At 47.4% G+C, this 13,917-nt stretch overlaps 1 protein-coding gene across 2 annotated transcripts in view; it reads left to right on the forward strand.

Annotated features, from left to right (window-relative positions):
- Window positions 1-13,917, forward strand: part of KIF26B (kinesin family member 26B) — a 568,473-nt gene that overhangs the window by 206,141 nt on the left and 348,415 nt on the right. For both annotated transcript variants that reach the window (XM_032136981.2, XM_058430513.1), the window contains one exon: window positions 4,583-5,116. In XM_032136981.2, coding sequence (XP_031992872.1) covers window positions 4,583-5,116 — 534 coding nt within the window. The remainder of the gene's footprint in view (window positions 1-4,582; window positions 5,117-13,917) is intronic.

Consider the following 13,917-nt stretch of genomic DNA (forward strand, 5'->3'; position numbering starts at 1 on the left):
GAACAAAATCTTCCTGAGGAAGGGCTGGGCGCGGTGGCTCACGCCTGTAATCCCAGCACTTTGGGAGGCCGAGGCGGGCGGATCACGAGGTCAGGAGATCGAGACCATCCTGGCCAACATGGGGAAACACCGTCTCCACTAAAAATACAAAAATTAGCCGAGTGTGGTGGCGGACGCCTGTAGTCCCAGCTACTCAGGGGGCTGAGGCAGGAGAATCGCTTGAACCGAGGAGGCGGAGGTTGCAGTGAGTCGAGATTGCACCACTGCACTCCAGTCTCATGACAGAGCGAGATTCCATCTCAAAAAAAAAAAAAAAAAAAATCTTCCCGAGGAAGAAGTAGCATCCCCAAGCTGGCATGCTGGGAATATCCTTCAATTTCAGATGCTTAAACTCTCCTCTCTGACAATGGCTAATTAAGATTTGGCCACATTATCTTTATTTCTCTTCTTTTGAAATTAGTGAGGGAACCTGACCTCGGGTGATCCGCCCGCCTCAGCCTCCCAAAGTGCTGGGATTACAGGCGTGAGCCACGGTGCCCCACCACCTATGTGTCTTCTTGTATTCCTCTTCGTGGGAGAAGTAGGGAAAAAAATGATTTGGTATATATTCCTGAAAGATAAGAGTGTTCTGAGTATCGAATCCTTAAACTTAAAAATTTAGGATGAAAATGTTGCCCAAGTGCCAATAAAAATTGGGACCTTAAACATAGACGTTCGGCTTGTGGGTGGGCCCATCGCTGCTCCCATGAGACTATTGTCTGAGGTCCCAGGATGGATCAGAGCTAGGCAATACAGATGTCTCTGAAGCCCACGAGCTAGGCAGCACGACAGACTGGATGCTTCTTTTGGCGCCAGCTGATCCAGAGGACATGGCCCCAGTCCATCTCCTGGGGCCACTGCCATTCTTTTTGTGTCCATGTGAGGAAAGCATGGTATAATTCGAGGCGTCTATGGCTCTGAACACTACTTTTCTCTCTCTCTTTCTCTTTTTTTAAGACAGAGTCTCACTCTGTTGTCCAGGCTGGAGTGCAGTGGTGTGATCTCAGCTCACTGCAACCTCTGCCTCCCAGGCTCAAGAGATTCTCCTGCCTCAGTCTCCTGAGTAGCTGGGATTACAGGCATGCACCACCGACCCAGCTAAGTTTTGCATTTTTAGTGGGAACAGGGTTTCACCATGTTGGTCAGGCTGGTCTCGGACTCCTGACCTCAGGTAATCCGCCCACCTCAGCCTCCCAAAGTCCTGGGATTACAGGCATGAGCCATCTCGCCCGACCTCCTTTTCCCTTTTCTTCCTGTTTATGACTACCCTCCCTTAAGGCAGATCTTCTTTATTTCAGCACTTACAGAAAGCTATGGCTGTTGACCGTGCCTTTTTAAAGTTGTGAGTTGTACTAAAATATTTATGTATAATGTGTGGATAAGCACTTGATTTACTGAGGCCTTTTGATGATGAGAACTCACAAAGGGTTTTAGACCAAGGGTGGCTTCATTGAAGAAATGCCTCTGACATCAGCCAGCAACCACCTTTTCATTAAAGACTCTCAGTCTCAGCCTTTCCCTGGTCGAGAGAGGAATGGGTTGTTGTCTACTTCCTGGCTGGCTGTGGCAGTCGGATTGATGGTGGGCCCAGCTGTGCTGAATGGCTCTGTTGGTGCTCGCTGGGCTTGCTTTGGCTGGCACAGCTGTGAGTGGAGGACAGCTGTGAGGAGCTGGAGTTGGTGCTGATGTCTTGTGAACCCCGGGGGAGCACTGAGCTCCATGTACGTACAGGTTGGTCCTGTGAGTCATTACAGACTGGGCTAGAGATGGCAGCAGAGGCATGCAGCATTAGGTAGTCCAGGAACCCAGAAGGCCCCCTGGACTGTGAACTACCAGAGAACGGGTATTGTTCTCATGCACCCTCAGACCCCCAGCCTGGGGCAACACTGGGGGTGCTGGGAACCAAAGTACCTGCTTGTTAAATGTCAGCAGCTGAGCCACAAATGGCAATAAGCTGAATAAAGAAGGTGGTGCTTCAAGGGAGAGGAGTGAAAACAAGGAAGAAAAGAGAAGAGGCGCCCACAGAGCCAGGGATGGCTCATGCAGTTTCTGGAGGGTTGATGTGTCCCTAGGTCAGAGTCAAATCCAGACTCCAAGGCCTAGCATTGAAAATAAACTGTGATGTGTAGACACGACTTCTCACTCTCTCTTTTTTTTTTTTTTTTTGAGATGGAGTCTTGCTCTGTCACCAGGCTGGAGTGCAGTGGCGTGATCTTGGCTCACCTTTGCCTCCCTGGTTCAAGTGATTCTCCTGCCTCAGCCTCCTGAATTGCTGGGACTACAGGCACCTGCCACCAGGCCCAGCTAATTTTTTTGTATTTTAGTAGAGATGGTGTTTCACCATGTTGGCCAGGATGGTCTCTTATCTCCTGAACTTGTGATCCGCCTTCCTTGGCCTCCCAAAGTGCTGGGATTACAGGCATGAGCCACCACGCCCGGCTGACATGACTTCTCTTAGAGCTGCCTCCTTTCTGTGGCACTTCTTCCATGTGATTGGGTTAGCAAAAATATTCTAAATAAGCAATTGATTTGAGGCTTTTTGAAGCCAAAGAGTTTGGTGCCTTGAAAGCATAAGCCATTGGTTATGTGAAAAAAAAAACAAGAAACTGTATCTTTGCATATACTGGGGCCCACATAAATCCCGTTTGAATGAATGAACATTTCCTAGTGAAAACATGGGGCTGGAACCCTTCTGTGTCTGTGGGAGAATGGGAATCTATTGATGGATATGGCTCTTTGGCTTAAAGTGAAAAATCATGATCTGGTGGTCAAGAAATCTAGGCATAGTCCACGCTTTTAACCCTCTGGGACCTGTTTATCTGTAAACTGAGGTGACGCTGTGTTCTGGAAGGGTCCCTAAGGGGCCCTTTCAGGTCCTACTGCACGCTCTGAGTTGTGATTAGAGACTCTGGCCCTGTCATTGAGGAGAACGCCTCGAGGCAGGCCTCATACGGTTTGCATCACTTCCTCAACCAGACTCGCTCAACCTGAACCTCCCATTGCTTCCCATCATTGTGTCTGGCTGTCTTGAGTGTCTCCCTCCTGAGCCACCCCTTGCTGCTGCCGTGTAAAGAGGCCTCTTGATTTATTAATCAATTAATCAGTGCACGCTGAGGAGCTGTTCAGGGCAGTTAAACAGGGAAAACAAAAAGCTGGAGCCTGTAATCAAGATGGATCATAATTAAGAACCACCCCCCAACTGCTGATCTTCCTGCCCCCGTCACTGCCTCACAACTCCCTCCCTGCCTACAGCTCAGCAAACCGCCTTCAGCTCTGATGGGGCTTCTACCCCATACAAGCTGACAGTGAATTTCAGAAGGGCAGATTTTCTACCTAATGTCCTGGAGGTAAATAAGCCTTGAGATGAGCGTTATCAATTACCTGCAACAACAACTGTTGAACCCCCCAAATGGCGTAGTAGCCCTGTTCATATACGCACAGACCACACTCTCCTATCCCCATTCCCCCACGAATGGAGTCATGGAGCTGGAAGGTCCTTACGATAAGGAGAGGCCATGGCCCTGTGTGACAGACGAGAGGTTCGGTGAGGTTAAGTGAGTTGTGTGAGGTCACTGCAGAACTCCAAGGTCACAAGTGGCAGAACTGGAAACTGACACTCAGCGAACACTCCTGGTGCTTGTTTCTCTGTGTAATCCTAAAGCAAAGTAAATAAGAGACATTGTTCTCATTAAATCCATTAAATGCTTCTGTTCCAGTGGTACTTAGCAGACAATGCTGAGAAGGCCAAGATTTTCTTGGAACAGAATCTCTGAGGTTGCAGGTTGCACCTCCATCTGCAACTAACTTTCTGTGGTAACAGGGGGCCAAGGGGCCTCAGTATAGTGGTCCAGAATTGCACTCATCCCCCATGATACCTGGACAAATGTTTGTTCCTTCTGATTGAACACCTTGGGAGAGCCCAGGGATGGCTATAATTCTTCAGTGGATGTAAGAATAAGAATGTTCTTGCCCGGCATGGTGGCTCACGCCTGTAATCCCAGCACTTTGAGAGGCCGAGGTGGGCGGATCACGAGGTTAGGCGATCAAGACCATCCTGGCTAACACAGTGAAACCCCGTCTCTACTAAAAGTACAAAAAATTAGCTGGGCGTGATGGTGGGTGCCTGTAATCCCAGCTACTTGGGAGGCTGAGGCAGGAGAATCACTTGAATCCAGAGGTGGAGGTTGCGGTGAGCTGAGATCGTGCCATTGCACTCCAGCCTGGGCGACAGGGTGAGACTCCGTCTCAAAAAAAAAAAAAAAGAATGTTCTTGACCAGCCTGGCGAAGAAGATACTTAGAAGTCTTATTTATTTTTTTAACTTCTTTTTAAAAGTTTTCACTATAAAATTCTTACACTTGTCAAATGTGTTTATCAAAAATAGAGGCTTTTCTGCCAGTGTGGCTTCTCATTTCTGTTGAATGCCAATCAAGCTAGCAAACTCTGAGTACATCTAGGGCTTAACTCATAAGCCAGGTATCTGACTTGCACTAGTAGCCTTGGAGTTACAGAATCACCTTTCCCTCTGCTTCTGTGTTCTGTAGGACCCTGCTTTCTCGGCTGTGATTCACGACAAACTCCAGGTCCCCAACACAATCCGGAAGGCATGGAACGACCGGGACAACCGCTGTGACATTTGTGCCACTCACCTGAACCAGTTGAAGCAGGAGGCCATCCAGATGGTGCTGACCTTGGAGCAGGCAGCTGGCAGTGAGCACTACGACGCCTCGCCCGGCTCCCCACCGCCGCTCTCCAACATCCCCACCCTGGTGGGGTCCCGGCACGTGGGTGGGCTCCAGCAGCCCAGGGACTGGGCCTTTGTGCCCGCCCCCTATGCCACCTCCAACTACACAGGCTTCGCCAACAAGCACGGCAGCAAACCCAGCAGCCTTGGGGTCAGCAATGGGGCAGAGAAGAAGAGCGGGTCCCCCACCCACCAGGCCAAGGTCAGCCTCCAGATGGCCACCAGTCCAAGCAATGGGAACATCCTCAATTCGGTGGCCATCCAGGCTCACCAGTACCTGGATGGCACCTGGTCCCTGTCGAGAACCAACGGGGTCACCCTGTACCCATACCAGGTAAGTAGCTTGTATGAGCCAGGAAGAGCAGGGCTGGCTAGAGTGAAAGCAGAGAAGGAGGCAGCACTTCCTTCCTCCGCCTCCTCCCGGGAGCCCTGTAACTCAGAGCCTAGTGTTTTCATGTGGCCCCCACAGAGATCTCATCAAGGTGCCCTACCCGGGCCTGCCTGCTTTGAGAGGGTGTTGCTGTATCTACCAAACTTTCCACACCTGCCCTTTCTCTGCTCTTCAGTGTCTCCTTCCTGAGAGGCCCTGCTGGTCCAGGTGATGCCAGCGGCTTCCCAGTCAGCAGGTTTACCACATGGCATAGCCATGAAGAGGTAGGCAGTAGAGATACTTGGACTGGGGTCCAAGCCCTGACTTGTCCACTTATTAGCAGTGTGACTTGGCACAAGCGGTTTGACCTGTCTTAGGCTCAAGTCCCTCATTTATAAATGGCTGTGAGTCACGAGAATTAAATAAGGTAGTGTTTGCATGACATGTAGGCCAATGTCTGCCATATAGTAGGGGATCATTGTTGTGCCTGTTAACAGAGATGTTAGATATTAAGTGAGAGTGAGATGAGTGAGAGGCTTTTGAACCAAAGGATATTGTGAGTCCCAGGAATCATGGTTTTAAAGCAACCTGTGGAAGTGCTGGACATTGCTAAGAATAAAATATACGAAGGAACAGTGATCCGTGTTGGCGCTCTGCCTCCCCTGTCTGTACCTTCCAAAAGAGGTGTAGACGCCCTTCTTAACCTCTCCTCCCTTGACAGACCCAAACTCTTTTCTATTTGCAACTCACCTTAAGAACTACTGGGATTGGGCTGCCAAAAGTGTTTCTTCCTTTTCAGTTATTTAAATTAGAACATGCCCCCAAGTTTCCCCATAGAAATAAAACACAGGTCTTAAATCTCCCAGGGAATCTTTAAAGATATTCTGATTTTGCCTGGGTGGGTTTTCTGTTGGATGAGGACTGGATTTTTAATGCAAGTGGCCTCTATATCCCCTGCATCAGTGGTGTGGGAAGCAGCAGAGAGCATTGACCGTCACTGGAGTGGAGAGGCGGCCACGGTCAAGGGTGTGTTAGTCCGAGAGATAGTTGGTACATACAGCAAATGATCTTGGAGACCTCAGGTTATTTCTCACTTGGGTCTGTCATAGGGGGTGTTTGGTGGGTGGCCTTCCACTGTGATGTGAGGACTCAGACTTCTTCCACCAAATGCGTCACCATCTTCCAGGGGCCTCAAGAGTCCTTCACCAGACCTTCTGTAGCCAGCTGGGAAATGAGGGAAGAGATAGTGTGTGGAGGATCTCACAGGAGGATTTAGGGCCCAGCTTTGCCTGGAAGGGACGTACGTTGCTTACATCTATATTCCAGTGACAAGAATCCAGTCTCTGTCGGGCACGGTGGCTCACACTTGTAATCCCAGCACTTTGGGAGGCCAAGGTGGGTGGATTGCTTGAGCACAGGAGTTGAAGACCAGCCTGGGCATCCTGGGAAAAACCCATCTCTATTAAGAAAATACAAAAATTAGCCAAGTATGGTGGCATGCACCTGTAGTCTCAGCTACTGGGGAGGCTGAAATGGGAGGATCGCTTGAGCCCAGGAGGCAGAAGCTGCAGTGAGCTGAGACTGCACCACTGCACTCCAGCCTGGTGACAGAGCAAGACTCTGAATTGGGAAAAAAGAAGAGTGAGAGAGAGAGAGACAGACAGACAGACAGATAGTTTAGTCTCTCGACCCCACCTTCCCACTGGTGAAGCTGGGGAAGCCAATCTACCCATGAGCCAAGGAGAAAAAGAACAAGTCAAGTGAACACATAGCATAGTTCTGGTACACCAGACAAGGTACAGGGAAACGTGAAGTGAGTTAAATGTGGTTGACAAAATGCCTGGTGACTTTTTGTAGAGTGTTTGAGTGTTCATATCTCTTGCTATCTTGAAAGAAAGTGGGAAACATTGATCATTATCCTACGATATTAGCATTCTTGGACGGTTGAACTTTTCACTTAACTGGGTGCTTTCTGATTTACAAAATCTAACATATACATATTTCCTTTAACCCTGCAGGAGGCCTCTGAGGTAGGTGGGGCAAGTGTTAGATCTTCCTTTTACAGATAAGGAATATGATGCTTAGAGAAATGGACTGATTGTGGCCACACAGCCAATGGCAGAACCAGCACCAGCTCTCCCCTTGCCCAGGGAATGGCTTTGCCTACCACGGTTTCTTCCAACTTTCCTAGGCTACCACAGAGTAAGCTGCCAACATCTTTTCCAGGCCTGGTGTCACAAAGAAAAGAACTCGTTTTACCTGCAGGAGCCTCACTGCCCCTAGACTTTTGGATAGAATTTTCTGAGATGTGTATATAAATGTAATGAGGAACCAGTGGCGTCCTGCGGGGTGCTTCACGGTCTAATCTTGGAAGTAACCTTCTAGGGCAGGAACAGAGAAGGGCTTCTTTGCATCATGGGATAATTTGCTTTTTTTGTTTGCAGTTTTAAAATATACCATTTAGAAAATTATCAAACGTAACATGTTTGTTGTAAAATAAAATTTAAAATACATGAGAAAGTTTAAATAAGACTTTAAAAGTCGACGTCACCCAGATATAAACTCTGTAACATTTGGGGATACTTCCTTCTAGCATTTCATACACTTGCAATTTGTAAAATTGTGACCAGGTTCAATTCTGTGACCTGCAGCTCACTTAATGCATTGGGTACATTTCCCCACGCCGTTATATGTTTCCCTAAAATATTATCTTTAGCAGTAGCATATTTCATTATATGAATATTATCCACACTCTGGAGATGTCCTAATTTATTAGGTTGGTGCAAAAGTCATTGCGGTTTTTGTCATTACTTTCAATGGCCAAAACCGCAATGACTTTTGCACCAACCTAATATATAGCCAAACATCAATTAATTAGAATTTAGATCTTTGCTACTATAAATAAAATGCTCAGGTGAACATCCAGGACTCTTCCGGCTCTTGTCACGTGTGGCAGGGGCCGGTTAGAAGACTTAGTGGCTGTGCCAGCGCTGATGAGCAAGGACAGATGTGCATGAAACTGGTGCTTTCCTATAAAATATTCAAAGTGAGGTGAAAGTTTGTGTGTAAGGCGGAAACACTGACGATGCTGCTTAAACGGCCGATTAGGGATTATTTGTGCGTTTCTTTTATTTCTGCAATGATTCTCTTCCTCCTCTTTCTTCCCAAACTCAGATGAAAGAGAATTTGCTGTACAAGTATTTATTAATCTCTAACCAAGTACCAGGCCCTGTGCTAGGTGGTGGGTGGGGCTGCAGCCTTGGGCTGGCAACCCTGGTTCCTGTCCTGAGGTCCTCGCAGTGGGACAGAAGGCAGGTGAGTGCAGAGGTGAAGAGATGCCCCGCTGCTTTGGGGGCATGCAGACAGGCTCCTAATCCCGCCCAATGTGGCAAAGCCGGATACAACCAAGATTCGCACAAGCCGCCAACTTGTGGCCGTCCTGGGTATGTTATATTGCTTCTTTCCAACTCCAGAACAGAGCAATTCGTGCATTTCCCCTGAGTAATAAAGGGACCAGAGGAAATCTCTCCGGGATAAAGAGATTTGGTGCCTGGCTATGAATCCGCGTCCCCTGTGTTGTGACTGTGTCGTCCTGACGCCCTGGGGTGGGGGCTCTGGGTCTGGCCAGACTGTCTCCTGTTGCGGATATCTCCCTGCAGTAAATATTGTACCGTTCGCAGTCTAGCCAGCTCGTCAGAGATGGTTGACTGCTCTGAAAGCTGACCTCATTTTTCCTGCTCACCCACACTCCCACTTCCCTCCCCACAAAGCAGATGGCCTCTGGATCAGTGCCAGAGCCGTTCCCCGGGCAGAGAAGCACCTAGACCTTGTCACTACCAAGGGTGCGGCTCCACACCCGCAGAACCCGAGCCTCTAGACATGAGGGAGAAGACGATTCTGCCTTTCCGCAATTTAGACGTAGCAAGGATGACAACGATGCGGACAGGCCTTCCAGCAGTGAGCCTGGTGAAACCTGCGTCTCGTGGGCCATAAAGGTCCCTCGAATCCCTCAATCCCTGTGACCCACACCACTGTGTAATAATCTCCAAAGATTGCAGTAGGAAGATTCTTGGTTCTCTTGATTCTCTTTTGCTATATCCTTCACATTTCTAAAGCACCTCCAGAAAGACCAGGAACCTGTAAGCATCACAGATAAACAGGAATCGATCCAGAGAGGTTTTTAAAAGAGTAATTTAGGAAGTACTGAGATGACATCAAAAATGTTGAACAAACCACAAAGATAATTCTCATTAAATATCTTAGAAAATTGATTTAATAGGAGATTATAAGATGGGCTTTCAAAGAAAGACTTTCTTCTGTTCATCTGCAGACATTTAGTATAATCTATACACACACAGAGAAAGCAGAAAATTCTCTGGCACAGGGGTCCCCAGGCCCCAGGCCACAGACTGATACCACTCTGTGGCCTGTTAAGGAGCCGGGCCACAGAGCAGGCGGTGGGTGGCGGGTGGGTGGGCATTACCTCCTGAGCTCCAACCCCTGTCAGAGCAGCAGTGCCATGAGGTTCTCCTAGGAGCAGAAACCCTACTGTGAACTGTGCCTGTGAGGGATCTAGGCTGCACACTCCTTACGAGAATCTAATGCCTGATGATCTGAGGTGGAGCAGTTTCATCCCATCTCTGCCCCCTATTTGTCTTCCATGAAGCTGGTCCCTGGTGCCAAAAAGGTTGGGAATCACTGCTCTAGAATCTTCATCTTTTTTCTTCCAACTTTTATTTCTGGTTTGGGGGTACACATGCAGGTTTGTTATGTGGGTAAATGTGTGTCACTGGGGTTTGGTGTACAAATGATTTTGTCACCCAGGTGGTGAGCATAGTACCCAATAGGTGGTTTTCCCATCCTCACCCTCCTCCCACCCTCCACCCCCAAGTAGGCCCAGTGTCTATTGTTCTCCATCTTTGTAGCCATGTGTTACAACCTTCATTTGACCACATGAAATTGTGACTTTGAAAGGATGTGTCTCGATTAGTTCCTTGTAATCAACTACAGATTAGTTACCTCTTTTTGAATGGCAGCTGCTTTTGCCTGATTAACATTTATTATAGTCAATAACTGCAGGAAAGACTGTACATATAACACACAGAATTATAGGATGTTGGTGATGTTGGTGTTAGAATCCACCTCTGTAAGATGGTAACTGGCTTTTGCATCATGGCAGGAGATTTGGAGACAGAGTCTTATCTAGTTCAAGCCTGTGGTTCTACCAACTATTAAACCAGTTTAGTAGCTTGACATCTTAGTCTATTTCCTTACCTATGAAATTCCTACCTCATGGGGTGATTATAGGGAACAATTAAGAAGAAGGTGTGAAAATATTTTATGAACTATAAAGCAGGAATACCAGTATAAATTATCTATTTCAACCCTTTCATTTACCAGAGGAGAAACCTGAGGCTGAGAGAGTTGAAGCTTCTTTTGTTCAGAGTTTTCTAAATCCCAGTTTGATCTCTTTTGCTAAATCACACACTCTTGGACAACAGGGACTCATTTTATTCTCATGTCCCTCACAGCAGCTAATGTGAAAATGTTGTTCTTTATTAGAGACAGCTCCTATCTCAGGGATGCACTACGATTACTTTCCGTGACTGGCCCTAGTTTAGGAAAGAATTCCAGGCCAAAGACCTATCTAGAACCCAAGGATTTAGGTGGAAACCACCAGTTATTTGATTCCAAGCTAATCTTTAACCTGAAGTATCATAATCATACTTAATAAATCCTTAGATGCAGTGAAAAGAACCTAGCTGGCATTTTGATGCCACACTCAATACAGGGGCATTTGAAAGGATAGAAGGACTTTATTTCATAGGATTTCACTCAATTGAACTTGTCAAGAAAATTCAGAAGATGTTAGATTAATATGCAAGTAATAAATCCATAGTGGACCGTTGATGCAATGAAGGCCGTCCATGTGCATTCTCTGAGTTGCAGGAAAATGCTCTTGATACAATTTTTCCTGCTTTCTCTAAAAACATGCATTGGAATGAATGTGAGAGATAATGCGGGACTGAACTCTGGCAGAAGTCATCAAGAGGTGGTCTTTATTACAGCTTTAGAAATGAGTGTGCCTGTGAAGCACAGCCATTACTGGACTTTACATTTTAAGATATGAGCACAGTCTGGGCACGGTGGCTCAAGCCTGTAATTTCAGCACTTTGGGAGGCCAAGGTGAGAACTGCTTGAGGCCAGGAGTTAGAGACCAGCCTAGGCAACATAGTAAAACCCCTTCTCTACACATAAATAAAAAATTAGCCAGGCACGGTGGCATGCCTGTAGTCCCAGCTACTCAGGAGGGGTGAGGCAAGAGGGTTCCTTGAGCCCAGGAGTTCCAGGCTGCAGTGAGATGTGATTGTACCACTGCCTGTAACCTGGGTGACAGAGTGAGACCCGAGACCCTATCTCAAAAAAAAAAAAAAAAGTATGGGCACAAAAGGATGTAAAAGCAGCAGCAACCTCCACATATATCACGGTTTGCTAAATGGCAGGACCTCTGCGGTGCATAACACTTGCTCCTCCGAGATCAGAAGCCCTGGGGGAACTTGGTGCTAGAGGACTTCCAAGTGCCCCTGCGGGAGGGAGGTGAGGCTCTGTGAGGCCCACCAAGTGCTGCTGTACTCAGAGGCTTTGCCGATAGCGGCTTCATGGAAAGCAGAAGCGTGTGTTCTAGCATGGCTGATGTCGGGAGATGAGGTATACACGTGCTCTTCCCGGCTGAACCACTTTCAAGAAGGAACAGGGGTGGGTGTTTCCAGCAGGTCAGGAGTATAGGATTTTCATCCATGTTCTTCGCAGCTCTTGAGGGCTCATCCAGCCACTTGTGCCCTGAAATATGCAGCACACCCCTTCTTGGGCCAGCACTGGGGCCACTTGCTGCTGCGTCTGCCCAGCCAGGCAATAGTGTAAGATGCCATGATTAGACAAATTATGACGTGGAAGAGATTCTTAAGACCATGGGTTTTGTTTTCTCCTGTTTATAGATGGTCAAAGGGATATTAGGTTATATATCTTTATGCTTTTTGACAAATTGTGAACACAGAAAAAAGAATCAATTTGTATATTCGGTCAAGGACAGGCATTTCTCAAGGCTAGAGTGTTCAGGGTGAAATTCCAAAAGGGTAGTCACAGCTTATGAATATGGATGGGGCCGTCGTCTGAAGGGAACACCCAGACTTTATTAGGAAAATTCAAAAATACTTTCAATCTGGGCATTTGCTTGGTGTGGTAGACTGAATAGGGGCCCCCCAACGATGCCCACACCCTAATCCCCACAATTTGTGGGTGTGTTACCTTTCATAGTAAAAGGGCCTCTGCAGATGTGATTAAGTTAAGGATCTTGAGATGGGGGATCATTTAATTTAATTTTATTATTTTTTTTTGAGACGGAGTCTCACTCTGCCACCCAGGCTGGAGTGCAACCGTGCGATCTCGGCTCACTGCAACCTCCACCGCCCAGTTTCAAGCGATTCTCCTGCCTCAACCTCAGGATTACAGGCATGGACCACCATGTCTGGCTAATTTTTGTATTTTTAGTAGAGATGAGGTTTCACCATGTTGTCCAGGCTGGTCTCAAACTCCTGACCTCAGTTGATCTGCCTGCCTCAGCCTCCCAAAGTGCTGGGATTACAGGCGTGAACCATCACATCCGGCCAAGGAGATCATTTTAGACTATCTGGGTGGACTCAATGTAATTACAAGGGTCCTTAAAGAGGGAGGCAGGAGGATCAGAACCAGAGAGAGGAGGTGGAAGGACAGAAGCAGAGGTCAGAGAGGAGAGAGATGCAAATCTGTTGCCTTTGTGATGGAAGAAGGAACCTCTAGAAGCTGGGGACGGCAAGGGTCTGATTCTCCCTTAGAGCCTGCAGAAGAAGCCAGCCCTGCAGGGCCATTTTTGAGTTCTGGTCTCCAGAACTTTAAGAGGGTAAGTTTATGTTGTTTGAAGCTGCTAAATGTGTGCTATTTTGCTTCAGCAGCAATAGGAAGCTATTAACACCTGGTGAGCCTTCCGTTAACTGAAAAGCTTGGTAAGGAGAAGCGGGATGGGGTCTGCAGACCAAGGAGTCCCTGCAGAAACCTGCAGGACAGCCAAGAATGTGGGCTTCTCATCTCACACGACAAACCCCATTACCCTGCGGATCGGCTGGTCCATGCACAAGTCATGTTCTTTCATCTGGGTGCCACCACAGAATGAGAGGTCACTCACACTCACCGCTGGTTTCCGATTGTCTCAGATTTCCCTATTGTTATAGAATCATCATAACAAGCACACCACAGCCACTCTCCATTGGTAGCTAGTAATTACAGTTACATAAGTCTCATACTGTTGAAACTGCAGACATCATTCCAAGCTGGGGGTGGGAGGGATGGAGGGAATGGGAGGGGAAGGAGAGACTTCACTGAATTTCGTGTAGAAGGAAGTTCATCTTTGCTAGAGGCCTTTTGATCTGTTAGAATGAGGTTTCACAGAACTGCCCCAGCAATAATTCTTACCTCATCTGGTAAAAATCTTCATAATGCATGCACTTGAATGCACTTTGGACGTTGTAGAGCAGCATGTGTTTGCTGGTATCACATTTTATCTGGTAGGCAGGACACAGTCAATGGGGATTTCGGAGCAGGGGAATGGGAAGATTTCTTTGCCTGAAAGCAGGAATTCTCAGTTTTGGCTTCACACTAGAATTACTTGGGAGATTAAAAAAAAAAATCCTAATGCCTAAGCCACACCCCAGATGAATTAAATGAGAATATCT

This window comes from Hylobates moloch, unplaced genomic scaffold (assembly GCF_009828535.3).
Source record: "Hylobates moloch isolate HMO894 unplaced genomic scaffold, HMol_V3 SCAFFOLD_18, whole genome shotgun sequence".
NCBI lineage: Eukaryota > Metazoa > Chordata > Mammalia > Primates > Hylobatidae > Hylobates > Hylobates moloch.